Source organism: Stegostoma tigrinum, chromosome 12 (genome assembly GCF_030684315.1).
Source record: "Stegostoma tigrinum isolate sSteTig4 chromosome 12, sSteTig4.hap1, whole genome shotgun sequence".
NCBI lineage: Eukaryota > Metazoa > Chordata > Chondrichthyes > Orectolobiformes > Stegostomatidae > Stegostoma > Stegostoma tigrinum.
Window position 1 is genome coordinate 15,387,072 of NC_081365.1, and position 17,958 is coordinate 15,405,029.

Below are 17,958 nucleotides of genomic sequence, written 5' to 3' on the forward strand. Positions count from 1 at the left end.
AGGGGCTCAGGTTTCACATGCTCCTGGTGGGTGGTACAAGTGAAAGCCAATGATGATATTCAAACACAAACACATTCCCAAAAAGAAATTTCAGAACGGTATTGATATCCACATTCACAAGAAAGCCTAACAGAATCAATTGCAAGAAATGGATCAAAGGTTCTGCGGCCAAGATTACTGCACGGAGAAAAGTGCCTGCTCCTCCGGGACAGGTTCTATACTGACCTTTTTGTTGGATTGTATGAGATCAACAAAATCCAGTTTGGCAATTATTCCCAGTGATCTTACGAGTGTTGGTCAGCCCTTGGGTTTGTGTATACACAAATCTCTCAGTGTTGACATTAGGAAGATTTGGAACAGTCTCATAATGCAATGCGGAGAAACATTCATTTCAGTAAATTTCTGTGAGCACCTTTTAACAATATAGTGTCAATGGATATGTGGAATGAACTTGACTCCAATATTGTCATTTCAAAAATGTGGCTTATCGAATGTGCCCAATGTTTCCTATGAACTGATGGTGCCCAAGATATGATACCTTCATTGATGGTGATGGTGAAGACCAAGATGATTATGGTGGTCTACTACAATCAGGCCATTGGGGTGATTGGTTAGTTCAGATGTAAATAACATCTCTCAGTGAGTTTAATAAAATGAAGACAGATCCTGGGTTTTAGATGTAATAACAGACTGCAAAAGCAAAGAAGTTGTAATGAATTCAAACACCGGTTCAGCCTCAACTGGAGTAGTTCAAATTCCAGGCCACATTTTAGGAAAGATGTAAGGGGTGCAGAAACGATTTATGGGTTACAGGGATGACAGACTTCAGGTCTGACGGTATACTGTGAAGCATTTTCTCTGCGTTCAAAAGCATGAGGGGACTGGACAGAGTAGACAGGGTAAGACTGTTCAAATTGGTGGAAGGTTGGACAACCAGACACAAGCTTAAGAAAAATGACAGGAAGACAAACAGTTTTCCAAATGCAGCGGTTAGGATCTGGTATGCCTTCCCTGTGTGGATGCAGATTCATCTGTGGCTTTCAAAAGGGAATTGCGTGAAGAGAAGCAAATTGCAGAGAGAGACAACATTCGGGTTGCAAGTGCTACTGCGGATAAGTTGGCAGAGCAGAATTACAGGGCCTGCTTGTGTGCTGTGAAACCACGCCGGCAGCGAACTGGAGGAGCGAATGAGGGGAGTTGTAGTCCGCTTCTCCGCCGGACTTCTCTCTGCGAGCATACGGAAAGACTACAAAACCCGACAGACAGCGCGATAAAGCTTTGCTTTTGGGAGGGGAGGGGGAGGAGAACAAAAAAAGGCAAGTCAGGCTTCCGCTCCTGCGCAATTGGGGGCGGCCAGGAACCCGGAGTGAGGATTCAGCAGACTCGAACCTGCAAAATCATAAAAGAGAGCGAGAGAAAAAAAGCGGGGGGCAAAACCCGGCGCGGCGCGGCCCGGCTCCGGGCCCCGGAGGGAGGTATGTTTTTTGTGGTGGGAGTGAAGGTGAAGGGGGTGTGGGGAAGGGTGAGAGAGGGGTATCAGGGGGAGGAGGGCTGCGGACCGAGGGGTAATCTCTGATGGGAAGAGGTTGCAATCTGCCGCTGGTTACATTCTGGAAGGTAGCAGCGGGATCGATACAATGTTTCCATTCCGGCCGCCATTCCGCCTGTTCTTTGTTACAATGTTGCACATGGATCGCTCTTAAAACCCGGCTCCACATCAGCGCGACCGCATGGATCGGCAGGGGATCCGCGGCCACCAAGCCCCAGGACTTCACCACACCACAGTAAAGACAAGCAATCAGAATAAATGCACACCAGAAACCCATTCAACTACATCAACTTCCATTCCTTCCAACAGGACACCACCTCTCCTCTCTCTGGAAGAAATCAGTAATAATCATACACACGGGACAGTGTTTATTATATTCGAATTCACATCATTTTATATCAGAATGCTTGTACCTAATTGGGAATTCCCACACCCACCCCCCCCCCTTAAATTTAATGCATTAAAGATCACACCACTGTTGTGTTTGGTTTGCAATGTTTGTTTCTAATGTGTAAACGTTTGCAGTTTTTCTGAACTGATCACGACATTTTATGCTTTTTCTTGGACTTGGGTTAAGGTATGAGAAGTACTGTATATGATGTGGGAGCTGTGGACACGAGTTGGATTGTCAGGACAGGGTGCAGTCGCTGTGTTGGATGTGACCTTGTCGGCCCTGTCAAAGTGAGGCATCACTGTGAAACCATTGAAATTTTGGATGTTCACAAGGAGAGTTGTTAACATGATTGAGCCTCCCAAAATTGGTCTGGGGCAGATTCCATTGAGCCTTCTGTCTAGGCCTCAGCCATTTTTGCTACAAATTGTTAATTAAGTCAACTGTGGCATTTTGCATCCCCTAAAATTGAATGTAATTTTTTTAAGCCCTGGGAGTATGGCCGTGTAACGTCACTGATGTTGTTGCAGGCATACTAGTATCTCACTTTTGTGTGTGAGTGCCTTGTAATGTAAAATTATATTGGAATCAGGAATCCTCTGTTACTTGTTTGATAATGTAGAAGTGCAAGTTATTTGATGTATTTCATTTTGAATTGTAAGCCAGTGTGTCTTGAAAATGATTTGACTTGTACAAAATAAATTGTGCATGGAATTGTGGGTCAGAGGTGAGATTTGTCAACTTATGTTGAATGGGATGTTGTGGGACCACCATTTATTTATTCTTTGTGATTTGGAGCGTCACTAGCAAGATCGGCCCTTGTCCATCCCCAATTGCTAGACTATTTCAGAGGGCAGTTAAACCGTATTACTGTGGATCTGGAACCAGACTGGATAAGGATGACGATGAAGGGTCTAGGCCCGAAACGTCAGCCTTCCTGCTCCTATGATGCTGCTTGGCCTGCTGTGTTCGTCCAGCTGTACACCTTGTTATCTCAGATTCTCCAGCATCTGCCCCCAGAGCCTTAGGATGATAGTTAGTAAACCAAATGGGTTTTTCCAACAATTACTTCTGGTTTCATGATCATCGTTAGTGAGACTACCTTCAGTTCCAGAGTTTATTCATTGAATTTACATCCCACCAGCATTTTTTGATTCGTTCACAGGATGAGGGCATCGCTGGCTAGGCAAGCCCATCCCTAATTGCCCAGAGGGCGGTCAAAAATCAACTGCCTTGCTGTGGGTCTGCAGTCACACATAGGGAAGACCAGGTTATGATGGCGGTTTCCCTCTCTAAAGGATATTAGTGAACCAAATAGGTTTTTCTGACAATTAACAATAGATTCATGGTCATGACTAGATTCTTAATTCCAGATAATTTATTGAATTCAGATTCCACCATCTGCCATAGTGGGATATGGGATAACAAAGTGTAGAGTTGGATGAACACAGCAGGCCAAGCAGCATCTTAGGAGCACAAAAGCTGACGTTTCAGGCCTAGACCCTTCATCAGAGAGGGGGATGGGGAGAGGACCCTGAAATAAATAGGGAGAGAGGGGGAGGTGGATAGAAAATGGATCGAGGATAAGTAACGTGGAGAGGATTACAAGAGAGTTGCAGTGGGAGAGAGATCCCCTAAGGTTTGTCCAGAGCAAGGAGGGTAACTTCTTCAGGTTATCCAGTTCTCCAGAAAGTTATCTGGGTCTCTGGATAAACATACCAGCGATAATACCACTAGGCCATCACCTCCCTAGCTGCTGTGGTGGGATTTCATACCATACCCCCAGAACCTTAGCCTGGATTCTCAGGATTACAAATCCACTATGCCTCTATCAGTGCCAGGCTATACACCAGTTGTAAGGAGAATGCTCACAACAGGAACGTTTAAATGACAATATGGTTCTTTGAAATGATTTGGAAGTTTGTTGAAAGAAAAAGACATTCAGGAATGGCAAAGATTATGGAAAGGCAGAAGATTGGGAAAGTTTTGAAAGCCAACAAAAGTTGACCCAAAAATAATAGAGTGAGATAATAAACTTTATGGTTGAACTACCAAGTTATATCAAAATGGAAAGTGAGAGCTCCTTTACATATATCAAAAGGAAGAAAGAGGTCAAAGTAAACAGAAGCTTCCTTAAAAGATGAGGTAGGGAAGTAATAAATGGGAACTAGCAAATGGCAGTGGAGTTGAATAAATACTTTACATTGGTCTTTATGGTTCAAAATACTAATAGCATTCTAAAACCATAAAATAATAGGAAAGAAAATGGGGAAGATTGTACACTAACTGACAATAGAGGATAGATAATAGGGAAACACCTGGGAGATGAAGGCCAGTGTCTGCCCTGGACCTGATGGGTATCTACAGAGATAGGGAATGTACTGGTTATAATCTTCCAAGAATCCTCAGATTCTGGAAGCGCCTAGAAAGTGCAAAATGTAACACTTGTATTCAAAAAGAAAAGGAAGCAGTAACTATAGACGAGTTAGCGTAATATCTGTCATTGGGAAGCTGTTAGAGTATTATAAAGAGTGTTTATGTAATGTACTTGGAGATACATAAGAAAATCAAGCCGAGGTAACCAGGCTGTGTGAAGGGCAAATCATGCCTGAAAGAAGTGTTAGACTACTTCAAGGAACTAACAACCAGGATAAATAAAGGGGCACCTTTAGATGGAGTATATTTAGATTTCCAAAAGGTGTTTGCAAAGCTACCTAACATGAAGCTATTTAATAAGATAAGAACTTGTGGTGTTAGGGGATCGTAGATTGATACGGATAACGGATTGAATAACTAAGAAAAAACTGACAGTGAGATGAGAACGGACATATTTGCAGTGTACATTAGTGACTTGGATCAGGAAAGCAAATGAGCCATTGCTAGGTTTGTGGATGATGTTAGAAATAGGTGGGAAATACTATGGGGAAAAATGAATATGCATTTTGGCAAGAAGCATAGAAGAACTGAATTTTATTTAAATGGAGAAAGACTGAAGAAAGCTATAGCACAAAGGGATTTAGGAGTCCTTGTGCATGAATCACAAAATGATATTATATAAGTGCACATGATGGGGAAGGCAAATAGACTGTTGACCTTTATTTCAAAAAGAATTGAATATAAAAATAGGGAGGTTTAGCCAAAACTATACAAGGTATTAGTCAAATGATAGCTGGAATTCCATGAACAGTTTTGTACCCCTATCTAAGAAAAGATATACTGGCATTGGAGGCAGTCCAGAGGAGGTTCACTCAGTTGATCCTGGGTATGGAATGATTTTCTTATGAGGTGATGTTGAGTTGATTGGGCCTCTACTCATTGGAATTTGGAAGAATAAGAGGTGACCTTATTGAAACATACATACAGGTCTGAGAGACTTGATTGGGTAGATTAGATTAGATTAGATTAGATTCCCTATAGTGTGGAAACAGGCCCTTTGGCCCAACAAGCCCACACCAACCCTTGAAGCATCCCAGCCAGACCCATCCCCCTTTCACCCACACACCCCTGAACACTACAGGCAATTTAGCATCGCCAATCCACTGAGCCTGCACATCTTTGGACTGTGGGAGGAAACCGGAGCACCCGGAAGAAACCCACGCAGACAGGGGGAGAATGTGCAAACTCCACACAGACAGTCGCCCGAGGCGGGAATCGAACCCGAACTGCGCTGTGAGGCTGCAGTGCTAACCACTGAGCCACCGTGCTGCTAAGAGATTGTTTTTCTTGTGGGAGAATCATAACACCCCAGGTGGCATAAACTCAGAATAGGGGTTGCCTGTTTAAGACAGATGAACGTATTTTTTCTCTCACAAAAGTAGTGAATCTGTTGAGTCCTGTATTGCAGAGGCTGAATTGTTGAATATGTTCGAGGCTGAGATAGACAGATTGTTTTAATCAGTAAGGAAAAGGCAGGAAAGTGGAGTTGAAAGATTTCGGGTCATCCGTGATCTCCTTGGACAAAAATTTTTCGAGAAACTCAGCAGATCTGGCAGCATCGTTGGAGAGAAAGCAGAGTTAATGTTTCAAGTTCAGTGGTCTGTTTGATGAAGGGTGAATGGACTCAATGTTAACTCTGTTTTCTCTCTACAAATGCTGTCAAACCTGGTGAGTCTCTCCAGCAGTTTCTGTTTTTTGTTTCAGACTTCCAGCATCCACAGTTCTTTGTGTTCAGATCTTATTGAATCATGGAACAGACATAATGGGCTGAATGGCTGGCTTCTGCTTCTAAGTCATATGACTTAAATAGTGCCATCTGTCACCCCGGGATGCCCCTAAGATCATGAAAACCAACTATAAAACCTGAAGTTAAATTGTTGTTGCAATGCAGGATGTGATAATAACTTGGCTTGTAGCAGGCCCCTACAAACAGGAGTGACATAAATGACTAGATCATCAGCTTTTAAGCGAAGAACAGTCACGTTCAATTCAAAACATGAACTCAGTTTCACTTTCTACAGATGCTGCTGAGTTTCTGCTTTTATTCCAGGCACCTCACCATCTTCAGTAATTTGATTCTTTTTTGCTGTTTTTGCATGTTGTTTGAGGGAGCATTATTGAGCGGGAAGAAATAGGCAAACACAAACAGCAATAGGCTATTTATGGTCTTTAACCTGCTCCCCTATTTGATGAGATCTTGGCTGATCTGTGTCATGTTTGCACTTCCCCAAATCCCTGGGTACCTTTGGCATGTTCAGATTTTAGTTCCACCAGTGATCTTGCATCAATTGCATTAGGGAGGAGAGCTTTAAATGTCTACACACTTTTGCATGCAGAAGACTTTCATTTGCCAAAGATCTGGCTCTAAAGCTTAGGCTACATTTGTATATGAATTGAATATGACTGTTCTTCGCTTAAAAGCTGATGATCTGGTCATTTATTTCATTTCTGTTTGTGGGGGCCTGCGTCAAGTCAAGTTATTATCACATCCTGCATTGCAACAACAATTCAGCTTCACGTTTTATAGTTGGTTTTCATGATCTTAGGGGCATCCCAGGGTGACAGATGGCACTATTGTAGACTCCCCAACCAGAAGGAATAATTTGCCTCTCATTGCTTGTCTTCATGCCTGGAAAACTTCAATCTCTTCAAAAAGTTACTGTTCCGAATTCTAGCAAATACAACCCTAGTCTAATGTCTAGTTTCTTAATCTCTTAAACCTCTGGAGTCCATGCAGGTAACCTGTGCTGCACATCTTGAGGGCCACAATGCTGTGGGTTGGTTTATTGAGGGCTTTGTATAACTGAAGTAAGACTTTTATCTTCTCTCATTTTAGCCTTCAGTATAGAAAGGCCAGCATTGCACTAGATTTTTAGATTATTTTATGGAACTATTCATGACTGAATTATTTATTTCCTTGAATGTTAAGTGTCATGGTACTGTTAATGACTGATAACATTTAAGAAGAAATCAAAACACCAATTTAACTCTGCCACAAGATATTTAAACCGGAACATATTTTGTTATGTTTAAAAAAATGTTTAAAACAAATGGAACCAATTTAATAGTATTGTTTATACCTACATTTTATTTACTGAGCTTTACTTCTTAGGCTCCCACAACTGTAAAGAATTATCATATACTTTATGTTAAAGTAATTTACTTCTTCTGATACTACCAAAAGTTGTGCCACAGTCTTCTGGACGTTACTTTAAATCTCAGTTCCAGTTACTTGCCGATGCAAGGCTGTTTATTTAATGCCACTTGGCTATGGATTCCTCAGCCCCTCATTTTGGTCACTTTATCAGTGCTTCCCAGCGAATACTTTTGATTGCTTATGTTTTTACAAGACTCTGTGAGGATTACTGATGATGCCATTCTAAACTATTCCCATGGTCTGTATCCGCCTGTTCCCTGCCTGTTCAGTACTAACAAACCAAACAGGCAGGTTAAGTCTTCTGGAATGTTCTTTGCATTCCCCACTGTCCTCCAGGCAGGTGCACTTTCCTCTGTAGAATTCTTGTGTCAGGAATATTAGCTAAGAGTGCCGTAGTACCTTTATTTAGATGGTGCTCACTTGTGAGAGCTTAGATGTTTCTGTGAGAGCCAATGATTCAGGGTAAAAAAGAAGAGGTTATCTCAAAATCAGTGAGAGAGCCAAATGTTCTCTTTGCAGATGACAGTTGACTCTCACACTGATTTTGAGATAACCTCTTCTTTTTTACCCTGAATTACCTTTTAATTTCTTACAATAGGACTGGTCTGAGGTTGTCAAACCATCAGATTTAAATTTAGTTGGTTTTAGGTATCTAGGGCCTGGTTTAAATTAATTAGCTAAATTCAAAACTCGGTTGTTTTATTAACAATGCCTGCTAGCAGTATAGCCTTTTGATACAATGTTTCCATTTCAAGAACTCTCTATGCATCTATCTGTTGCTGACTGCAGACATTTTCTTAATCTCCAAGCCTAGAAAAAGCACAACATCTTTTAAAGGGACTATGCACTCTTCGCCCCTATCATTTTACAAGCAAATTCTAATATCCTGCCCTCCAATCCACAAGTATTATGCCCAGTTTTGCAAGACTTCTCCCTTCAAGGAAAAATGAACCATCATTATGAAAAGATGGCTTCAAGGTTTTTTTCTCGAAATGTTAATGCCATTAGTACGAGATATGTAGGTCATTAATCTAGAATTACACATTTCGTACTAATTCTACATACCTATATATAACATTCAATGTTACTGTTTCTATTTTATACAAACATTTTCCTTTTAAACCCTCTGTAACATTTTCGCACCCTGCAACATGCACAATCTGTAAATTAAATACTTGTAGAATAAGACTGCAATGAAAGAGTCTGGTGTTCTTGACTTTAAATCTTTCGAAGAATGTCAAAGGGTTGTGATCAGTGTGGAAAACCATCTGTGATAACATTGTTTGTAACATAAACATTAAAATGTTGTAAGGTCAGTACCAAGCTCAATAACTCATTTTCAGTGGTTGAATATTTTCTCTGATGGGTATTGAGTTTCTTTGAAAAGTAACTGTCTTTTCAATTCCACGATAGTCCTCCTGTAACAACACAGCTCCAACCCCTACATCACTTGCATCGATAGCAACTTTTAAGGGATTTCAAGAACTTGAGCATGGCTAAAATGGGTGCGATGGTTAATGCTGCTTTTTAAGTTCTGAAATGCATCCTGGCTTTATTCTCTCCACCGGAATTTCATGTCCTTCTTTAATAAATCTGTCAGTAGTGGGTGACACCATGCTACTAAAGTTTTTGATACAAATTTTCTGTAGAATGTGCTCAGCCCCAAAAATCGCAGCACTGCCTTCTTTGAGGATGGTTTGGAAACTCTTTGATGACCTTCGTCTTCATGCCTCTTGGCATCTCTAATGGCTTTGTGTAGGTCATATCTGGATTTCCTGTAAAGGTCTGGGTCATCTGACTTGAATGCCTGGTCTTCAGAGGTCAGTGGTTCATCCAAGATTTCCAGTTGGGAAACATACAGATTGACTTCTTTCGCATGGAATCCTGTACACACTTGCTCATGAAGTCCGTAATGGTGGAGGTATACACACCTCTAGGTTGTCCATTGAATTCTTGAGTATGGTCTAATCCAATGATTCTAAGCAGTTTTGGAGAAGCTCTCCTGCTGCCAGAGACCAGCACTGTACTACTATTGATGCTGGGTCTTCATGTGTTGGGGCTGTTCTCTGCTTTTGGACTCCCCGACATGAGCTTAAACCCTCCCGAGTAGCCCCAGTAACTATTTCAAAGAAGGGGAGTTCTCCTTAGTGTCTTCAAAGAATATTTATCTTTCAGTTAACATCAGATAAAGAATTCTCCTGGTCGTTATCATGAGGCTGTTTGTGACTTTGCAAAAATTGGCTGCTGCATTTCCTACATTGCAACAGTTGCTCCACTTCAAAAATACTCTGTTGGCTGTAAAGTACTTTGCTGTTCTTTGCGTCTTTCCCTTTTGCTAGGATCTCTGCTAATGTTTGTACTCTTGTATGCTTTTGATTTTAGTTTTATGCAGCCTTTTTATTTTCTGTTGTCAGTGGTTTTGTTTTGGAAATAGAACTTTTACACCTTAGAGATATAAACCAACTCTGTTTCATATCAAATTCTTTCTTGAACTCCCACTAACCTTCTGTCACTTTACCCCTTTAAAATATTTGCCAGTTTGCTGTGGGCAGACACTGTTTAGTTGTGTGGAGATCAGCCTTTCTTAAATCTAGAGTTTCAGTAGCAAAGAACGTAAAAAGTAAGAGTAGGGGTAGAATGGGTCATTTAGCTCTGCAAGCCTGCTCCTTTATTCAATATGGCTGGTATTTGGCCACAACACTTTTTTTCTCTGTCCATTCCCATATTGCTTAGTGGTCCTGGAGCTGAAGATGCATCTTAAATTCATCCGTAGCCTTCTGGTTGCAGAATTCCAAAAATTCAAAACCATCTATTGTGAGTCACTCACCTCCCCATTGTCTCTCTCTCTCTCATTTTCAAGGTGCAGCTCAGGAGTGCGATGGAGTACTGCCCATTGCCTTGATGAGTGCAGTTCTAGGACAAAGCAGCTTGCTTGATTAACATGCTGCTCACTTGTTCAGCAATTCATTCTGCACAAGATATGATGCAGCAACTCACCAAGTCTTCAACAACACCTTCCAAACGCAGCCACCTAGAAGAGCAAGGGCAACAGACACATTGGAACACCACAGAATTTAGAATGTAGAACTGTACAGTACTGGACCAGGCCCTTCGGCCCACAATGTTGTGCTGAACCTCCAATCCAAACACTGTTCTAACTTGGAAAAACATTACCGTTCCTTCACTGTCAGTAGGTCAAAATCTTGACGTCCCCTAACAGCACTGTGTGAGGGCTATACATAGGGTTAATGATAGGTGTCTTTTCCCTAGGATCGGGGATTTCAAGAACTAGGGCGCAATTTTAAGGTGGGAGGAGAGAGATTTAATAAAGACCAAGACGGGTAAATGTTTTTACAGAAGGTGGTTTGTGTGTGGAATGAATTTCCTGAGGAAGGTGGATGACCTTAAAAGACACTTAGATAAGTACATGAATAGGAATGGTTTGGAGGGATATGAGCCAGGAGCAGGCAGGGTTTAACTTGGGATTATGTTTGGCATGGCTGGTTGGACTGAACGGTCTCCTTCCGTGCTGTATGATTCTATGACTTTGTGTAAACTGTAGTAACTTAAGAAGGCAGTCCACTACCATCTTTTCAAGATATATTCTTGTTAGGCAGGGTTATTAAAGTATACGAAACTGGATATAGAATCATAGAAAGGCTATAGCACAGAAGGAGGCCATTTGGTCTGTCATATTTGTGTGGAGTCTTTGAATGAACAATTCAGTTGTGCTGCTTACCTGCCCCTTCTCCCTATAGCCCTGCACATTCATTCTCAACAGATAATAAAGTAATTGATTCTTAAGTGCCTCAACTGAACCTGCATCCTCCACACTCTGAGACAGTACACTTCAGATCCTAACCAATAGTCTTTGGGAAGGTATCACCTCGTGTTACTTCCTTTGCTTAAATCTGTGTCTTCTAGTTCTTGACTGTTTCACAGGTGGGAATGGTTTCTCCCTCTGCACTCTGTCTAGACCCACATACGTTTTGAGTAACTGTGCTGAATCTTCTCTCAACTTTCTCTTCGCTAGGGAAAACGTTCTCAACTCCTTCAATCTATCTGCGGACTTCGCTGAAGTTCTTCATCACTGAAACCATTTCTGTGAGTCTTTTCTGTACTTTCTAACACTCCGATATTCTTCCTAAACTCTGGTGCTCAGAAATGATGCCATATTCCACTTGAGGCTGAGCTAGTGTTTTCTACATTTTTAACGTGACTTCCTTGTGTTTGTACCAGTGCCCCTATTAATAAAAGCCTGGGGAACTCGAAACTTTATTACCAGCAGGTCTGGCACTGGTGAGAAATTCAGTAGAAATGTGCTGAATAACAGTCATACCAGACTCCAAATGTCAGCTCTCATTCTGTCTGCAAATACTGCCGGACTTGGTGAGTTTCTCCAGCATTCTACGCGTTTGTTTCAATGTAAAGCTGAATGTTTTTTTCCCTTTGCAGCTGCTAACCTGTTCAGTTGTGACAGTTCTTTGTTTGTTTTATTTTGGACTTTTAACTTTTGTTTATTGAGAATAAAAGTTGCTTGGTCAATGTTTGAACTGCATCATGTCCACTGATGTCGTCACCAAGTTGAGAGCACATTCGCCTCTGAGTCAGCACATGGTGGTATAGAGTGCTGATTTGTCTGAGAAATGTCAACCACAAACTCTGGGCTGCTGCTGTATCATGCAATAGTGAGGGAACAAACTGTAAACCAAGACCCCGTTTGCTCCTCAGATGGATATGGGAACTTCCAATGGCAGGATTGTGAAGAGAAAGGAAGTTCCCTGGTGCTGTCGATATTCCTCCCAATCTATATCACTGAAGCAGATAGCTTAAAGGCGTTTCAATGCATGAAAATTAACATGATCGAAACACCAACAAAAAAAAGCAGCATAGAAAGATTCCATACATTATTAATTGCTCATTTTGTGGTAACATGCATAACAAACTATTATAAGTGTGAAAATTCCAGATTCTTGGAGACTAGCCTGATGTCAGTTGCTAAGCGTGCTTCCACCTCCATCTCAATCATGTCAAGTAGCCATTTCTGAGAAAGCCTCACATTCTGGAGTATATGCAGAGTTATCTCCCATCGCAGATCAGCTCCACAGCGGCTACTCAGAGTTGAACATCAGACGTTTGGCTTGTAATTTGTTACCTCCCACGGCTGGAACGATTCAAGGTAATGGGACATCAGGATGCTTTTTATTTCTCACCGCCCCATTCACCTGCCCAACCCATAGTTTGGGAACCACTGACCTACGTGTTATCTCATTGTTATTTTCTCAACTTCCTGGGCGCATATTGGTTACTGAACTTCCCACTGTTTTGACCACCATTCAGGAGCGCTTAACCATCTACTGGGATATCCTGTGGTCAGGAGTGATGCTATATAATGCAAGTTCTATCTAGATATAGGTATGATTTTTGATGGTTATTTGGTGAGTCATAGTCTTTGTTTCTCCATCACTCAGAACATAGCTTTGCAGTGTAATGCTGTAGGCTATAAGAGGGAATCACTCAGTTTCCCAAATCTGTTACATTCTGCCTTATCATTTTGAGTTTGAATATGCACATGCTAATGCCCTCTCTGATGAAGGGTCTAGGCCCAAAACGTCAGCTTTTGTGCTCCTGAGATGCTGCTTGGCCTGCTGTGTTCATCCAGCCTCACATTTTATTACCTTGGAATTCTCCAGCATCTGCAGTTCCCATTATCCCTCACATGCTAATTCTGTTTATCTTGTGTTAACTCTATTGCTGCTAGGCAGCTTCTCAGCAGGTAGCACCCTTTTCTTTGTGTACTTAACATCTTTTGGAATTTAGAGTTCAGCACTCCATGGTTGTTACACTGTTTGCTCGGAATTCCAGTAATTAACATTAGCAAAGACATTGACAGGGTGGAAGGCTACCAGGAGAGTGGAATTACTTGAAGAGTAGCCTGTAGGACTGTGCTAGTATTTGCAGGGGTTGGTTGGAAGGAAGGTTTGGACGACGATGCAGTATTTGCAGTGAGATTGAGCATAGTGTCACAGGTAGTCTGTTGAACTGTGCCTGTATTTTATACACAGTCCCTGCATGTTCTGGCAATGCGCAGATCTCGGGATGAATAAATACTCTGCATCAATCTTCATTGTAGAGGGCATTAATGGCATTCCAGGAATACTAAATATTCAGGAAGCTAAACAAAGTAACAGTCACTTAGAGCAAAAGTATTTGGGGAAACTAATGGGACTAAAGACTGATAAGTCCTCTGAAGCTGATGGGTTATATCCTTGGATTTTAAAGGAAGTGGCTATAGAGATAGTGCATGCACTGATAGTCATCTTTTAAGAATCCTTTAAATTCTGGAAGAATCCCAGAAGATTTGTCTTGAGGAATTAACTCAAATGGTAGAGCACTGGCTTAGCATGTGAGAAGTAATGGGGTCGTTGCCCCCATTCTCCACCTTGGTTTTGGGTGACACGGTGGCTTAGTGGTTAGTGCTAGGGATCCAGGTTCAATTCCACCCACAAGCAACCGACTGTGTGGAGTTTGCACGTTCTCCCCGTTTCTGTGTGGGTTTCCTCCGGGTGCTCCGGTTTCTTTTTACAGCCCAAAGATGTCAGGTGGACTGGCTGTGCTAAATTGCCCATAGTTTCCAGGGATGTGTGGGTTAGGCGGATGACCCATGGGAAAACAGAGATGGGAGCAGGTGCTGGTTTTGGTTGGGATGCTTTTTGTAGGGTCAAAGTGGACTTAATGGGCTGAATAGCCTGTTTCCACGGTAGGGTTCCCTATGATTTGAAATCTGATGATGTAACACCTTTGTTCAAAAAGACGAGGAGACAAGAAAGCCTGTTAGCTTAACATCTGTCATTGGGAAAATGTTAAAGTCTATAAGGATGTAACAATAAAGCACTTAGAAATATATAATACCAAGTTGAGGCAACGTGGTTTCATGAAGGGGAAGTCACACATAACAAATTTATTACAGTTCTTTGAGGAGGTAGCAAACATGATAGATAAAGGGGAACCAGTAGATGTAATATATTTGGATTTATAACAGGTGTTTGTTAAGGAAGCACACAGAACGGTACGTGATAAGATATGAGCTCAAGGTGCTGAATGTAGTATACTAGCATGGATAGAGGATCGAATACTAATATTTGGCAGAGCTTGGGTAAATGGGGGATTTTCAGGATGGAAATCTGTATTGAGTGGAGTGCCACAAGGATCAGAGTTGGGGGCCACCATTACTTATGACATATATTAATAACTTGAATGAGGAAAGCGATTGTACTATAGTCAAGCTTTCAGATAAAACAAAAATAGGTGGGAAGGCAGGTGGTGATGGCACAGAAATTCTGCAGAGGAATTGAGACAGGTTAAGTGAGTGGGCAAAATGTCAGCAGGTGGAATGTGATGTGGGAAAATGTCAGGTTATGCATTTTGGCAGGAAGAAATAGAAGAGATTAATATTATTTTAATAGGGAGAGACTGCTGAAAGTTGCAGCACAGAGAGATTTGGGGCTCCTCATGCAGGAATCACAAAAAGCTAGTATAAAAGTTCTAATAGGGAAGTCAAATGGACTGTCGGTCTTTAATTCAAATGGAATGGAGTAGACCTTGCTAAAACTATACAAAGTACCAGTTAGACCACAACTGTAATGCTGTAAACAATTTTGGCCCCCTTATTGAAGGGAAAATATATCAGCTTTGGAGGCATTCCAGTGATAGATCAACCTGGTGAGCCTGGTTATGGCACGATTGTCTTATGAGGAGAGTTCAGTAGGTTGTGCTTGTATTCATTGGAATTTAGGAGATTTTCTTGAAGTACTTAAGATTCTTAAGAGGCCTGATAGGTGCAGAGTGTTTATTGACCCACTTGTGGGAAAGCCTAGGTCCAGAGATTATAATCTGAGTATGGGACTGTATCCATTTAAAACAGAGATGAGGAGGAATTTCTTCTCCCGAGGGTAGTGAATCTGTGGCATTCTTCACCTTGACGGGTTGTTGAATCTGGTTCGATAATTAACTGTATTGAAGGCCAAGACAGACAGATGTATATTCAGTTACAGAATCAAGGGCCATGTGGAAAAGACAAGAAGGTGGAGTTGAGGATTAAATCAGGTATTATCTCATTGAATGGCGGAGGAGACGTGATAGATCCAGTAGTCAACTTGTGCTCCTACATGTTAAACACACGCAAGTTTGAAATTAAAATACTACCTCGATTAACTCCCATGTTCATGGATTGTTTTCTTTATTCTCATAGATCCAGATGGCAGGCGATGGAACAGATGGGAAATTGTTTGTCTGTAAGTATTCAAACATTTGTGGATGAGTGTGCAAAAATTATTGTTGTCCCAGTTGATTTCAGAACCTGTTAAGGTTTTGTTCCTGGAATGTCTGGCAAATAGGTTTGGAATAATCTGTACACAAAAACTGCAATTTAGTGGATGAGCAAGTGAATTACTTTGTTTATACGGCCACCCACACTTGCTCTGAGCACACTGGGTGCGGGAGCCACACATTCTCTGATGTAGGCCTCCTGCATTTCTGGATAGAATCATAGAATCATACAGCACGGAAACAGAGCCTTCAGTTCAACCAGTCCACACTGACCATGTTCCCAAACTAAACGAGTTCCACCTGCCTGCGCTTGGTCCATACCCCTCTAAACCTTTCCTATTCGTGAACTTATCCAAATGTCTTTTAAATGTTGTACCTGTACTTGTATCCATCACTTCCTCTGGCTGCTCACAGACCACTCTCTTATTAAAAAAAAATGCCTCTCATGTTAATCAAATGGGAAAATTATCAGAAAACAAATGACACCAGGAGAAGTTTGTTGGTGAACTGGTTCTCACTGTCCCTTTGCTGTGTAAGAGTCTTGCAGGGAACTAGTTTTTACCAATGTCATCCAGCTCCTACAGTAAAAGCAAAGGACTGCAGATACTGGAAACCTGAATAGAAACAGAGAGCATAGGAAAAGTCAGCAGACCTGGCAACATCTGTGGAGAGGGAAGCATAATGTTTCAAGTCAAATTAATCTTCATTGGAGTTCTGAAGAGCTTGCTGTGAGCAATTTAGCCACTGTGCTTCCAGTGCTGAGCTGATACTTCAGGAGCACTTTTATCTGCTGTTGAGACATCCTGAGGTCAGGAGTGGTACAATATAAATGCACATTTATGTTGCTTCCTCAGCTCCACCTATATTGGCTGCTGTCATTGGAAGTTATTTGGTGAGAAGTAATCTCAGTTTCAACTGAAAATGTTAATTCTGTTCCTCCTGACGCAGACTTGTTGAGTTTTTCCAACAACTTTCTTATTTCATATTTCCAGTATTTTGCTTCTATGAAATGATACGTTTCAGCTAAAATGTACTGTATACAGTGAGAAAGTGATGGCTGCTGATAGGCGATCATTTGTCCTAAGCTGTTGACAACTTGCTCCTGATTATTCCACTGACAAGTTATACAGTTAGTATGTCACTCCTGCATTTGATCTGATATTGCTGTATGTGAATTAGGTATCCTGTCTGATCCAATATTTTTGGCGACATTAAATACTTCAGTGATTGGAAGAATGAATACTCAGAAGGGATCATCTCTCCTTTTATTTGCAGGGTGCGATGACTGTGGGGAGTACCATGACTCAGAGTGTCCTGAACTTGGTCCATTGGTGACAGTCAGCGACTCTTTCGTTTTGAGCCGGGCTCGGTAAGGAGCAAAGGCAGTTGTAAATTGGAAAAGAAATTGCAAACATTATTTTTAAAACCAATGACAATTTTCTATCCCCCTATTTCTGCTGTATTATAACCTGCGAGTTGGGATTGCCATAAGTCAAATGTCCCAGTTAGTCCAATCAAGTGAACAGTAAAGGAATTAAGGATAATGGTGAGCGGGCAGGTAAGTGGATTGAAGTCTCAGAAAGATCAGCCATTATCTTATTAAATGGTGGGGCAGGCTTAAGGGGCTGATGGCCTACTCCTGCTCCTAGTTCTTCTGTTCTTATTATGTAATCCCATCTCTGCTTTGTCCTAGTCTTTCATTCTGTCTTGTTTCAGATCATGGCAATATGGTAGCGCCTTAGGAATTTAGCAAATCCTGAGGCAACCATCTGGGAGATGGTGATACAGTGGTACTGATACTGAACTGGTAATCCAGGCTAATATTCTGGAGTCATGGTTCAAATCCCACTACAACCGCTGATTAAACTTAAAATTCAATTAATCAGATCTGACATTTAAAGTCAGTAATGGTCATATGCTCAATAATGTTGATGGTAACCTTGACAACTATCATTGTCTTAAAAACCCATCTGGTTCCTTAATGCCTCTTCTGTGTTGGGCAGGAAATCTGCCTTCCTTATCCGGTCTAGTTTGTATGTGATTCCAGACCCAAAGCAATGCAGTTAATTTCCGGGTACCCTCCATGTTGGTCAAACG

At 41.5% G+C, this 17,958-nt stretch overlaps 1 protein-coding gene across 6 annotated transcripts in view; it reads left to right on the forward strand.

Annotated features, from left to right (window-relative positions):
- Positions 1–1,014: 1,014 nt before the first annotated feature.
- Positions 1,015–17,958, forward strand: part of prdm15 (PR domain containing 15) — a 72,156-nt gene continuing 55,212 nt past the window's right edge. For 4 of the 6 annotated variants that reach the window (XM_048540689.2, XM_048540693.2, XM_048540694.2 and 1 more), the window contains exons 1-3: positions 1,361–1,475; positions 15,785–15,827; positions 17,137–17,230. In XM_048540689.2, the coding sequence (XP_048396646.1) occupies positions 15,791–15,827; positions 17,137–17,230 (131 nt within the window). In that variant the 5' untranslated portion in view covers positions 1,361–1,475; positions 15,785–15,790. Of the gene's footprint in view, positions 1,476–11,566; positions 11,638–12,491; positions 12,713–15,784; positions 15,828–17,136; positions 17,231–17,958 lie in introns of those variants that run through there. The other 2 variants (XM_048540692.2, XM_048540691.2) reach the window with 2 other exon arrangements.